Consider the following 14,144-nt stretch of genomic DNA (forward strand, 5'->3'; position numbering starts at 1 on the left):
ATGGATTTTGAACAAGCTGCAATCCAGGCATTTGATAACAAATTCCCCAACATGCTTCTTCCACCTATCGTAGTCAGTTTGGCGGAAAGTTCAGAATGAGAGACTGAAGGTGCAATACCAAAGTGACCACAAATTTGCCCACTGGATCTACATGATACCATCCCTTGCCTTTCTCCCACCAGAGAATGTTGTACAATTGTTCAAAGAACTGCTGTAAAATCCCAACTTTCCTCAAGAAACACTATCCGTTGTGAACTTTATCGGCCGAATGAATCACTGAGGACATCAAACACCACTGTTTCTAGTTCAACTTTGGAACTTGGATCAACATTGAATGAACACTGACGTTGAAGGATGGCACCGCTACTTTCAAGAAATGTGTGGTACCCTTTTTCCAAACATTTACCTGAAACATCAGTTCATAGACAAAACCGCCGAAGACAAAGACGTGCGCCGACAACTGAGTACAAGACGAAAGCGTTCACCGAAGAAAAAAAAGAGTGTTTTTAGGGGCTCCGACAGGGGTTTTTGTTGGGGAACCCCCCATTTTACTTAATACAGATCGCGGCGGCGTTGTGGGGGATTTGGGGGGGTTGTAACCGCCCTCATTATACTGGAAACTTAACTGTTTCCCTGTTATTTAGGGAAAAAGTGAAGTTTTCAGTAAAATGTGGGGGGGTTACAATCCCCCAAAACGCGGCCGCGATCTGTATTAAGTAAAATGGGGGGTTCCCCAACAAAACCCCCTGTCGGAGCCCCTAAAAACACTCTTTTTTTTCTTCGGTGAACGCTTTCGTCTTGTATAAAGTAACTGTATAAAGTAAAGTGGGGGGGTTCCCCCCCAACCCCCCGTCGGAGCCCTTTAAAACAGTAATTTTCTTCGGCACGCACCTCCACATTGCGCTCAGGTACTTTTTGCTGCCTCTCCACATTTCACCCCTGGGTGCTTTTGTTTTGCCCCCCCCTAAACACACACATTTCACCCCTGGGTATTTTCCACTGCCAACCCGTGGGTCGGCGGGGGGGGGGTCCGATCGGGGGTTCTGGGGGGACGGTCGTTGGGAGGAGGGGGGTTGTGTTGAGGACAGGAGGGCCTGGGATCCCTCCTGCCCGTATTGTAGTGGGGGGTGTGGGGTAGGGGGTCGCTGGGGCATGGAGGACTTGGGCTCCCTCCTGGCCCAGTCCAGTCAGGGGGATCGCCGGGGCCAGGAGAGCTTAGGCTCTCTCCTGGCCCGTTGTGTCGGAGGGGGGGTCGCCGGGGCCAGGAGGACTTGGGCTTCCTCCTGGCCATATCGAGTCGGGGGGGCACGATCGCAGGGGCAAGAGGGCTTGGGCTCCCTCTTGCCCTGATATCGTCGGGGGTGCCGCGGGGCAAGAGGGCTTGAGCTCCCTCTTGCCCCGATGTCATCGGGGGGGTCGTGGTTCGATGGGGCAAGAGGGCTTGAGCTCCCTCTTGCCCCGATGCTATCGGGGGGGTCGCAGTTCTACGGGGCAAGAGGGCTTAGGCTCCCTCTTGCCCCGATGTTGTCGGGAGGGGGGTTGCGGTTCGACAGGGCAGGAGGGCTTGGGCACCCTCCTGCCTGGATCGTTGTGGGGGGGATTCTGTAACCGGTGTTGTTTTTGACAGACACCGGTTACAGAATCCAGCTTTTAGGTGAAGGACTGGCTCCTCCTTCGCCTAAAAGCCCTTGTGTTGGATGTTTGGGGCTTAGGAGTTTTTTTGGTTCATTATGGGCAAAAAGTGTAGACGTCGTGGGGGTGTACTTGTAGACGTAGTGGTGATCTGGGCATTTCGTAGAGGCAGGCCATAATCAAAACAAGGATGTTTGTTTTGGTTATAGACACTTTCCCTGCTTCTGCTTTGAACGTTTAAGGACTTAGGCCAAAAGGGGACTTAGACGCTTGTTTTGATTATGCCCCTCTAAGCTCTTATATACTCAAATTATCATTCTAAGCATAATTCAAACTAAATAATCCACTTAAATATAAAGTAATAATATATTAACTTTTTTCTTTGAGAAAATATGTGAATTTTCATTTTTTTGAAAAGTGCTCAGTGTCCATGTCTCCTGCAATAGAGCCGCAAGGATTAAATCGGCACTTATCTGATTTCCAAAAAGGAAGATGTTATGTCCAACTTCAATTCAATTCAAAGCAGCTCCGCAGGAATAAGTGTGTTCAAATCATTAACTCCAGTGCTCTTCCTTGTATCATTTTGATGCTCCTCTACTCAGACCCGAGTTTCGCCATATAAAGGCTTCCTCAGGAGGAGTAATAATTATTTGTGGCGATACAAGTGGCCATTCCACAGTCGCGTTACAGACGTCAGATGCGCTGGGCCAAACTTCTGTTTCCGTTTTAAATCACCGGAAACTTAGCGCCGGAAGCCTAACATTTATTTGACCCTCAATTCGATAACATTGTAAAGTGGAGCCGAAGACTAACCCCCTCTTCTATGAAACCGCGCTAGCGTTTTTTAGCGCAGAGAGAGCACAGAGAGCCACGCTGAATGTCCCATGCTGCTCCCGACACTCATTGAATTCCTGTGAGCGTCGGGAGCAGCGCAGGCCATTCAGCGTGGCTCCCTACGCTAGAAACTGCTAGCGCAGTTTCGTAGAAGAGGGGGTAATTGGTTAGAGCAGCAGCCTGAGAAGAGAGGCCCAGGTTCAAATACTACTATGCTCCAGGCCAGGATTGCTGTTGTGGGAAGAGCCTTCTAAGTATAACACCACCAGAAAAGAGCAGGATAACTAGAGAACATTTCAACACTTCACATTTTGTTATCAGACAGTAACAGATTTTTTGGTTCTAATTGTGATCAAGTCAGAATACTTGGCAGAGAAGGTAAATTGCCCTTAGTTCTATTTATCCAATCTAGATGTAAAAATAACAGACAAAAACATTTAACTCGGTTTCTACTCTGTTAAATATTTAAAATTTCATTGTTGTTCCCATTAAAGGCAAGTTTGTTGGTATGTATTCAAAAATACTATTGCTTCCAAGACCAAAGGATATTTTTTTCCAGTACTGGAATTAAAAATGTGAACAAATTTCAGACTGCAGTTTACATTGAATAGTAGTCAGGTACTCTAAATGTTTTCCCTATCTGTCCCAGTAGGCTATAAACCTAGAAAATTAGCTGTTTGCTGAATATACCAGGAGGCTTACATGCTCATTGCCAAGCAGCATCAAAAATATATAAGGTTTGTTGTAGGTAATATAAATTTTCAGTTGCTCATTGGAGTAACTTTAAGAGCCAATGTCAAGAAGAACCTTACATATGTCATGAGCAGATTGTTAATCTGTTACAACACAGAAAATGTGTCACCTGGGAGCAGGATACCATATGGACATGGAAAAACAGTATTACCAGAGATTAAAATATATTAATTCGGCTTATTCTTGTATTAAAAAAGATTTGCAATTCCAAATATCCATTCAAAAATGTTGACTTTGGTGGCATCAACTAGCTCTGTAGGTAATAGTTGCCTTTCAGCTTTCTCATTCATTAAAGGCCAAGAAAAAAAAAGTGACATTGGTCCTCATCCTGATATTAATTATTTCTGCATGGTAGCAAAATTTATTTATTTTAAACTTTTTTATACTGTTTACAAAAAACTAAGTGGTTTATGTAAGATAAATTCCATATCATAAAAGCTACATCATAAAATAATTTCTTCTCTTCAGTAACAATTATAAATCACAAGAGTACATTATCAAACATGATTAAACAGATTTTATTCTTCAAAGGCCGACTAATAAATCTCAAAATTCAGTAACAGCTGAGTTTTCAACTGCTTCTTAAATTAAAACTGGTTTACAGACGGTCGCAGTTGGCCCACCAGGGCATTCCACATTTTGACACCAGCAATATAAAATGTCATTGCTCTAGTTTCTGCCTAATTTCCCTGCACTATTAGAATTAATAGCTTTTGATTTTTGGATCGCAAAAATCTGTTAGGCTTATAAAGTGCCACAACTTGGCAAAAGTACTGTGGTGTTTTGTTTGATGGTAAATAGTCTGATGAACCACAGGAACAACTTTATGATGCACCCGAAATACAACTGGTAACCAATGTAATTGATTCAGAATTGGCATATGTGCCATCCTTCCAAGATGAGAACATTACAATAGTCTAATCTAGACAGAACCATCCTCTGCAGAACAGTCTGAAAATCAGAAGGCAAAATCAACGATTTCAAGCGATAGAGCATATGAAGTTGGTAAAATTGACCCATCAAAGAGAAAATTCTTTGTTTGCTATCACAGAATTTAAATATAAGCTCATAAATTAATCTTTCCTCAGAACCTCTTGGATCTGTGCTGAATTGTTTCCTCAATTAAGAAGCTGTTTTCTTAAGAATGCTTTCCTGTTAGTTGGATAAGTTAAATATTAGCCTTGACATTTCTTCACTTTTGAAGACTTTTATCTTGGAGAAAACAGATCCTAGTTTACTTCCTAAAGTAAAGTTGTTGTTTTTATCATCTCATTCAAAATACCTATTTGCCAACATCTTGATTAATGAAAAATAAAAAAAGCTTCATTCTCTTAAGATAAGAGCCAGGAAGTTGTATCTGAAAAGAACACTGATTATCTCAAGAATTTTGTTCTGTTCTCTGTTGACCTAACAAAAAAATGACAAACCACTTCTGAAATATCTGCAAGATGAACATGACAAAGTGCTTTTAGAAATAGTAACAAAATCGCCAGAGCTTTATTTTGTAAAAGCATGCTCTCCAAGTTTCATGTTTACTTCCTCAGATGAAAGAGTGCCTGTGTTAGGAGAAGATATTTTATAAGAGCTGAAACTTTGTTGTGAAGCATTGCAGATTAGTAACTGATAGCCATCCAGTATTATTTGTAGTAAAGTGCATTAGATTGCACTTAATCTATTCCTGTAATGATTGCTGATGTAAGTCTCCTTATAGGCTTGAGTTCATACCAGGATGCCACTGTGCTTTTTATGTTGTTTTCTAATTTTTTATTTATTATGATGTTTTATTAGTTGTACACCTTTGACTTGTTGCTGTTTCCACAACAGCACAGAATAGTGTAAGATCCACCGTATTTTTTGCTCCATAAGACGCACCTTACCATAAGACGCACCCCAGATTTAGAGAAGGAAAACAAGAAAAAAACCCATTCTGAACCAAATTGTATGCTAATATATACCTGACACCTTTAAATTCTGTCCCAGACCCCAGCACCTTTAAATTCCATACCAGCCCCCCCCCCACACACATACACACACAATCATCACTTTTACATACCCCCAGCACCTTTAAATTCCGTCCCAGCCACCCCCCCACACACCTTTAAATTCCTTCCAAGCCCCCCCCCTAATCAACCAATCATCACTTTTACATACCCCCAGCACTTTTAAATTCTCAGCTAAAAACTAAGCACAAAATTATATATCCTACTGTGGATTCTGCTATTAGGCCTGTTCCTCATGATGACTCATGACTATCCCTGTACTTCCATAAGATGGACTTTTTTTGTGGAACATGATGAGGAATGTGATGATGATACAGCAGCTAGTCACAATCCAGAATTATCTGATCCTGATTATGTTAATGATGAAGATTCAGAAACAGAGACCTTTACACAAGCTGAGCTCAATGGTCTTATTTGTGATCTAAATCTTTCAAAAGAAAAAGCAGAACTTCTTGCTTCAAGGCTTAAGCAAAAGCACTTGCTTGCAAAAGATGCTAATATAACTCATTACAGAAAAATTAATCATAACTTAACAACATTCTTCACTATAAATGGCTCATTGTGCAGATTGTAACCTTTAAAGAACTTTCCTATTGTTTCTATATTGTTTGTTTTTGTAATATTGAAATATTTTTTTGTCTATGTAATAATTTACCTATGTTTTTATATATTTGTACTATTTTGTATATTGCCTAGAATATAGATTAGGCGATTAATCAAATTGTATAATAAACTTGGATAAACTTGGATTTGTTATGGAAGACCCAACACGGGCCATGTTTCGGCAAAATATGCTTTCCTCAGGGATCCAAGAACATGAATATGCAACCTTTTGCAAATGTGGGATAGCATAAATGTCTTGGTGAACCAAGCTGAAAAACGCAGGGGAGGCACAAAATCTTTTGAATTGTCCTTTTCTCCTGTGGAAATTTGGGTCTTCTCTTCTTGTTTCTTTTGGGGGGCAATTTCTCCAAGTTGGTTAATTTTGTATATGCCCTGACAGGAACAAATCTCACTCCTAAGCCCCAGCATGTGGAATATGATCTTGGTCTCTTAAATGTATTGCTCACACTCACTGTATTACTTGCATTATAACTTGTATTACGCCAAAGAGAGCTGCTCTCTGGTGTTCATAAGATGCAACATGTATAGGTAATTTATCCAGGTGCTGTATGAAATATGTTTGTCCTGTATGATTATGGCATTCTTTTCTGCCATTTATTTTTACTGTTATTGTATTTGTACAACCCTCTGTTATACTGGTTATTAAGAGCAATATATTAAGCTATGATTAAACCATAACTTGGTGAATTCTTCTTGATAGATGTTGGAGGGATTTATGCAGCTCAGTCCCTTGGATCCAACAGAAATATTTACTTGTAGAATGTGAACAGCTAAAGTTATCCTTACAAAATACTGTGCAAGCAACTCAAAAGATTCAAATTAATGAATTGATCTATTTTTTAAAAAACGTATTCAAGAAGAATAACAGTTTTATTAATGACAGCAGTTGAAAAGAAGAAATGCTGAGGCACTAATCTGAAAATCAGGTATCCATTTCCTTCAGGAGTTTTTGTAAGTTAATAAGCTTTTCAGCAAGATTAGAATTTTACCTAGGGTGCCTGGATATTTGAAATAGAGAAAATATTCACAACATAATACATTTGTGCATGTGGTATTTGTGGATTTTATATCTGTAAATACACATATACCTATGCATGAAGAAATAATATATACAATTATAAAACCATACCAGTTTATTGCATTCTGTTAAATTTATATTAAATATTTCATAATTCTTAACTTGTCAGATTGTTTTAATAAGAATTTAAAGTGGTTGGTGAATGACTGAATAGCTGCAACTTGTATTATTATGCTTTCATGTTTTTTGGTCTCTGTACAGCATTTGTGTAAATACTGATATAATGCTGTTGGGTTCAATCCTTTTCAGGTCCATCAAGCTGGTCTTACATGCGACTATTCAGAACTTCCTCATCATTTTAGCACAGAACCGGAGATAGATGGTCTTGTACAATCTATGAAGCACCTGCTGAAAAATCTACCAAAGCCAACGCTCTTGACAGTTGCTAGGTAAAATATGTTTGGTAATAAAATCAATCCACTCTCTGAAAAGCTTAATAACGAGAGCAGCTTTTAACCTGAGATGTGAGGGAAAGCCGACAGTCGTCCAGGAGCGGATGGTTCATTGTGACGTAACCTTGAAGGATACTATTGAAACAGGATATTTAGGGAGTCCCAGTAGAGAGGTTTGAATAATGGTGAAAGGAAACCAGGAGGTTTTAAGAGGAAGGTAGAGTAAAAGACTCAGATTTTCTCTGTCGTCTCAGCAGCCTGTAGTTACAAGGAAAAAACACAATTTGAAGTGTCTGTATGCAAATGCTAGAAGCCTAAAAAATAAATAGGAGAGTTAAGAATATATAGCACTGAATGATGAAATAGATATAATAGGCATCTCAGAGACCTGGTAGAAGGAGGATAGTCAATGGGACACTGTGTTACCGGGGTACAAATTATATCGCAAGGATAGAGTAGATCAAATTCTATGTGTGACGGGAAAGAATACAAAGGTAGGGTTATACTACCATCACCCGGGACAAAATGAGCAGACAGATGAAGAAATGTTCTCAGAGATTAGAAAAGCTGGAAAATTGGACAACAGTAAAGTAATGGGTGATTTCAATTACTGTAATCCTACTATAACAAATTGAGGAACACACTCATAACCATAAATAACAAAATGTATACGTGCTCAGGCTATGTAATAAGGATCCTGGAGCCAATAAACCAAAAGAAAGAGGGCTAAAAAGTGTTATCACTGATTCGTATACTCATTTGAGAAAAAGGGAAAAAAAAACTTTAAATCATAAAACAAATTTCAAAGTGGAGAAAAGACCTCAGTTTGTCTCCACTTCTATCAATGTCTTTTTCCCTTTCTTTTCTTTTTTTATATTCTTTTATCTTCTTAGATTTGTCAGTGTTACCAGTTAAATTGCCACTCTCCAACACTTAGGCTGCCGTTTCAATTCTCACAGAACAAAATTGAAATATAGCAGTAACAGTGTATCAGCAATGTAGCAGAAACTATGTGCCAACAACATGAAGCAAGAGCAAAAACATTTAGGGCACAGGTGTCAGTCAGTCCTCGAGGACCATAATCCAGCCGGGTTTTCAGGATTTCCCCAATGAATATGTATTAAAAGCAGTACATGCAAATAATCTCATGCATATTCATTGGGGAAATCCTGAAACCCCGACTGGATTGCGGCCCTCAAGGAGGGACTTTGACACCCCTGATTTAAGGCCTCTTCTGTTAAACTGTGCTAGCAGTTTTCTAGTGCAGGGAGCCGCGCTGAATGGCCTGCGCTGCTCCCGACACTCATAGAGTCCCTATGAGCGTTGGGAGCAGCACGGGCCATTCAGCGTGGCTCTCTGCGCTAAAAACTGCTAGCTCAGTTTAATAGAAGAGGGGGTTAGCTGCAGTGCTGGATCATTGAAACCTCGATAATTCCACGGCAAAAAATAAAGGGAAAAAGACATTGATTGAAGCAAGTGGAGTTTTTCTCAATAGTAGTGTTAGTAAATTCTTCTTTACGGAGAGGGTGGTGGATGCCTGGAATGTGCTCCCGACGGAGGTGGTGGAGAGGAAAACGGTGATAGAGCTTCAAAAGGGTTTGGGATGAACACAGAGGATCTTGAATCAGAAAATAATGGTATACTTCTGGACAGACTTGCACAATCTGTGTCACGTATATGGCCATTCAGTTGAGGATGGGCTGGGATGGTTTAGATGAGCAGGAGTGAGCTTCGACAGAGACTCCAGTAGATGCACAATACCGAGCAGATCTCTGGGTTTCTGGCCCAGAAATATCTAAGAAACAGAACAATTTAAATTATTAAATTATAAAGAGTGAATGTTTGGGCAGACTGGATGGACCATTCAGATCTTTATCTGCCGCCATTTACTATGTTTTGAAGACACTTTTCTTTTGTGTTAGTGTGGGATCAAATGAAGCTATTTCATTTACTTATTTTAATTTCTTGATTAATTTTCACAGATCTAGTTTGGATGATTATTGTCCCTCAGAGCAAGTAGATCTCATTCAGGAGAAGGTACTGAATGTGCTGCAATCAATCTATGGCCCGCTGGATGTTCATTTGGAATATTCTGCCAGCTCATCATCAGTCTGAAAAAGAAAAATTAGTTGCACTGTAAAGTTGTAAATGTGCTAACTCATGAGATGCATACATTAAATTATTATTCTAAAATAAAGCTGTGAACAACACATAGCTTCAAATACTTATCCCCCTGGGGGGGGAGACACTAACATTGCAAGTTTAACATTATTCTGCTTTCACAAGCTGTGAAACATTTTTTTAATCTATTTCCAGCCTTTGATTCTCCAAGAGATACAAAGAAAAAAGTAACAAAAGTTACCTTTACTTATTGGTCCATATACATACAGTGCCTTGTAAGAGTCTTCACACCATTGTACATTTTTCACTTTAATACATTGAGGGGATTTTTTTATAGCACATATTAGAAGTATGTTTTACTGTTCTGAGCAATGAGCTCTACATGTTTAATGCAAAAGAATAATTAAGGAGATATTCAATAAGAATCAGATAACATCTGTTTATTCAATACTTGCTGGAAGCACCTTTTGCAGCAGTAGCCATCAATATAATTTAGGATATGTGCCTCACAACTTTGCGTAGCAGAATAGTTTTGTTTTTGCCCATTAAACTTGGTAGCAAAGCATTCCCACAACTATCCACCACCATTTGCTGTAGGGATATTGTTAGTGGAATAATATGTGATGTATCTTTGATGCCACATATCACTTAGCATTGAAAGTCAAAATAATTTCACTTTGGTCCCATCAGACCACAAAATCTTTTCCCACATGCATGCTGTGTCAACTGTTTTCCTCTGCAAATGCTGTACAACTTTTCTTCAGGAGTGCCTTCTTCCTTGTTGCCCTTCTGTGCAGGCCATGTCTGTAGAATAATTGGAAATTGTTGAACAGTCAATATTTTCCCCACTCAAAGGCTTTGTTCTTTTAATAAATATTAGATATGATATAGCTGCCTTCAGACCACACAGCTGCCAGCTTTGGAGGGATGGCTATTTTTTTGCAGTGCCAAACTTTCTATGTTATAGCAATGGACTTAACGGTACCTAAGGGGTTTTCAAGCACATTAATATTTTCTTGCAGCCTTCTCTCAAATTGTACCTTTAAATACCTTTTATTTTATAGGGTTTATTTGGGGGGGGGGAGTTTTATTATTTTTGGCAGCTCTATATGCCAAACTATAGGGTTGCAGTCACAAAAGACACAAGTGGCTAAAACTTTCAAACTCACAGATCAGTGTGTCATCTGAATTGTAATGTGATTTTTCAAGTTTGTCTAACAATCATATTGCAGTGTGATGATTGAGAGCTAATATTCAGACATTCAAACATCCAGGCTTGCCCTTAGTCTGGTCTGACACTGATATTCTCTGAGCACTTTTTTTTTTTTAAATAAAGTTTTATTTTGAAATAGAAATACAAGATAAAAGATACAATACTCTGGGAACAAATACAACCAAAAACCAAAACACACGATAAGAGACTACCACGTGGTATCTGCGCGGAGACAAATGAACCCAACCAAGAAACCAGGCAATAACCCTTCTCTCAGTACCTCCCCCCAAGAACTCCAGTGTCAAAAATTCAAGAGGGCACTCACTTCAGGCGCTATGGTCTGAGCACTGTTTAATAAGTAGTATCATTACATGTAAAGTCTTTTGAGTGTGAAAGTTTTAGCCACTTCTTGTGTCTTTTTTGACTGCAAGTGCTTCTTTGAAGTTGGCTTCAATATAATACCTTTTTTCTCTTCATATGTGGGGAACCTTAGGGTTGTCAATCTGCTCATGAGCATGCTGCAGAAAATGTCAATCAAAGCTTTTCAACTCCTCCTCCATGGTCTCTGCTACCCCCTTCAGTTCATACCAAAGCTGGCGACAGCCCTGCAGAAGACAGGAGAAGAAGGGGTACGGGCAACTCCCCAAAACCAGATAAATTTAAAACAATCATTGAATGAACAGTAATGTAGTTTAAAACATGAACAAGCCCCTGAGAGAAACAATGAATGTAAGAAAATACAAGTTAAGCAAGAAACATAAACAGCCCAAACATTTATGGAGCACAACCATTCCTCCTTTGTAATCATATGAGGGCTGTTCAAAGAGTATCAGACCTTTAGTCATAAAAAATACTCGTATTCAGATACAACAATCTTCAAAGTAGTCCCCTTGGGCTACCACACACTTCTTTCAATGGTTCTACCACTCTTGGAGGCAGCACTAGAATGCCTCTTTTGAGATTTCTCACAACTGGTCCGTCGCATTCTGCATGATGTCTTCTCTTGACTGAAATCTAGTCCCTTTTAGGGGCATATTCAGTTTGGAGAAAAATCCAGAAGTCACACTGGAGAGTAGAGAGCTTGAGGAATCACAGGTGTGTTGTGTTTGGCCAGGAAACTCCACATTAAATGTGAAGAATGGGCAGGTGCATTATCATGATGGCTCTGCTAATTGCCCGCTGCCCACAGGTCTGGCCGTTTGCATCTCACAGCATTATGAAAACGACACTGAGCCTCTTGGTAGTACTCCTTGGTGATGGTTGTGCCATGTGGTGCGTACTTGTGATGAACCACACTACTGGAGTCAAAGAAGATGGTCAGCAAGAGATGACATTGCTGTGGACCTGCCTTGTTTTTTTTTGGCCTTGGGGATGTTGAATTGCTTCCATTGTGATGACATCAACTTGGTTTCTGGGTCATATCTGTAAACCCAGGACTCATCGCTAGTGATCACTGTGCTGAGGAAGTTGGGATCACTGTTCACAGCCTCCAGCATGTCCTGTGTGATCTCCAAATGGAGATGCTTCTGCTCGATTGTTAGTGGCTTTGGCATGAACTTCGCTGAAATTCTGCTGAAGCCCAAATCCTCAGTCAAAATGGAATGAACCAATCCACTGATGATGCTCACATCGTCTGCAAGTTCTCTGGTCGTGATTCGATGATCCTGCATCACCAGGGTCCTCATTTGGTCAATGACAATCACATTTCTGGATGTTGAGGGCCTATCAGAATGTGCTTCACTTTCCACTGATGTGCGGCCATCTCTGAAGTGGTTGTACCACTCCTTTATCTGTGTGGTGCCCATTGCTTCATCCCTGAAGGCCTGTTGAATTTTGTGGATCGTTTCCACGTGGGAATCGCCAAACTTTACACAAAATTGACTGCAGTAGCGTTGTTCAACCTTTTCTATCATTTTGTCAAAAAAGAAAATTTGACAGTGTTCACTTACACTTCCTCTCTCATCGGCGGTCTGGCGGCGACTGACAGCTTCTGTAGGTGGGAAAAAAATTCAAGCTTGCACATTAGGGTTGCCTACATACATGCACCAAACCACACCTCCCTAGCTTTATTTGTTTATGCAAGAAAAATTAAGGTCTGATACATTTTGAACTGCCCTCATATACACAGACTTCATATAATCCAGTAGTCTGACAATAAAATCCTAGCTATGGAGCTGACCATTAAGCTTATGTTAGAAAGCAGGCACATCAGATAAATTACTGGGTAGGCAGTTCAGCATACCATCCCTATCTACTAGAAAATATATTATCAAGGTAAGAATATAATCTGTTTTTCCAGTGTAATAGGGATGGGTATGCTGAACTATAGGGATGTAACTAAGCAGTCCACAAAGTCTATGGTTGGAGAGATGAGCTTCCATGTAGTACTCAGGACCCAAAATCAGCAGCATCCTGTGCTGATTTGTCTACCTTGTAGAATTTGGTGAAAGTATGAAGGGAGGACAACCCCCCCCCCCCCCCCCCCGAATAAAAACCAAACAAAACTGTCCACAATTTGTTTGCAGCCTTTTAGTTATTCATTTTATGAAGTGTCTTAATATGTTAAAAGAGAATAATAACCAATTTGTTAAATGGCAACCTCAGTCATTATAAGTTCACAATCTCATTGGAGTCTGTGAGGTTAAAATAAAATAAATTCTGGACTCAGTAGTTGCATTATAATGTTTTTATTTCTGGATAACTGTGTTATTGAAGAAAGCATAATACAGTGAACATATAGAATGGATAACATAGGTCCCCCAGGGCAAAGTTAAATGCAAAGTAAGTATTATTGAACACAAGTAAACATGATGTAAACAGCAAATAATAACATTGAATGATAAAGATCATTATAAGTTTGAAGTTGAAAAGACAATTACATGGTCTAAAAATAGGATGATGATGAGTGCGAAAGCATAAATTCACAGAAAGAGAAGTATTCTGTATGCTTGAGATTCAGTGTTTGAACTGGAGGATGTAAAAGATTATATACATACATAAGTATAGTACATATACACATATAGAGTACTTTTCTGTCAATGAGAAAGTATTTTTCCTCATCAAAGGCAAGCACAGGAATATTGGAGAATTGAACATTAAAAGCAGTCGTAAATTGAAAAGGCAATTATTGTTCCACATCCTCACTCTCATCTGAAGAAATAAATGCATGTTGTGTCATAAGTATATGAAGACCTGTTAATGCTTAAAAAAATTCTTAGTCAACAGAGATATTATGACTGCAAGGGTAAGCACAGGAACATTGTAGAAATTGACAGGGAATGGATGAAACTCCAGTGCGAAAGCCTAAATTCACAGAAAGGGAAGTATCCTGTCTGCTTTAGGTATAAAATAGTTAAGCCTTGAGCTTCAGATTTGAACTGGAGGATGTAAAAGACTATGAACTGTAAAAGATTATATACAGAGATACATCCATAAATCTAGTCCATGTATACATATTGAGTACTTCTTGTTCAATGATAAAGTATTGTTCCCTATCA

General features: G+C 39.5%; 1 protein-coding gene across 1 annotated transcript in view; it reads left to right on the top strand.

Moving 5' to 3' along the window:
- Nucleotides 1-13,141, top strand: part of C2H5orf22 (chromosome 2 C5orf22 homolog) — a 74,620-nt gene extending 61,479 nt beyond the window's left edge. The window contains exons 8-9 of the mRNA XM_033934988.1: nt 7,171-7,310; nt 9,296-13,141. Coding sequence (XP_033790879.1) covers nt 7,171-7,310; nt 9,296-9,428 — 273 coding nt within the window. The 3' untranslated portion in view covers nt 9,429-13,141. The remainder of the gene's footprint in view (nt 1-7,170; nt 7,311-9,295) is intronic.
- The last annotated feature ends 1,003 nt before the right edge of the window (nt 13,142-14,144 follow it).

The sequence above is a fragment of the Geotrypetes seraphini genome, chromosome 2 (genome assembly GCF_902459505.1).
Source record: "Geotrypetes seraphini chromosome 2, aGeoSer1.1, whole genome shotgun sequence".
Taxonomy (NCBI): Eukaryota; Metazoa; Chordata; class Amphibia; order Gymnophiona; family Dermophiidae; genus Geotrypetes; species Geotrypetes seraphini.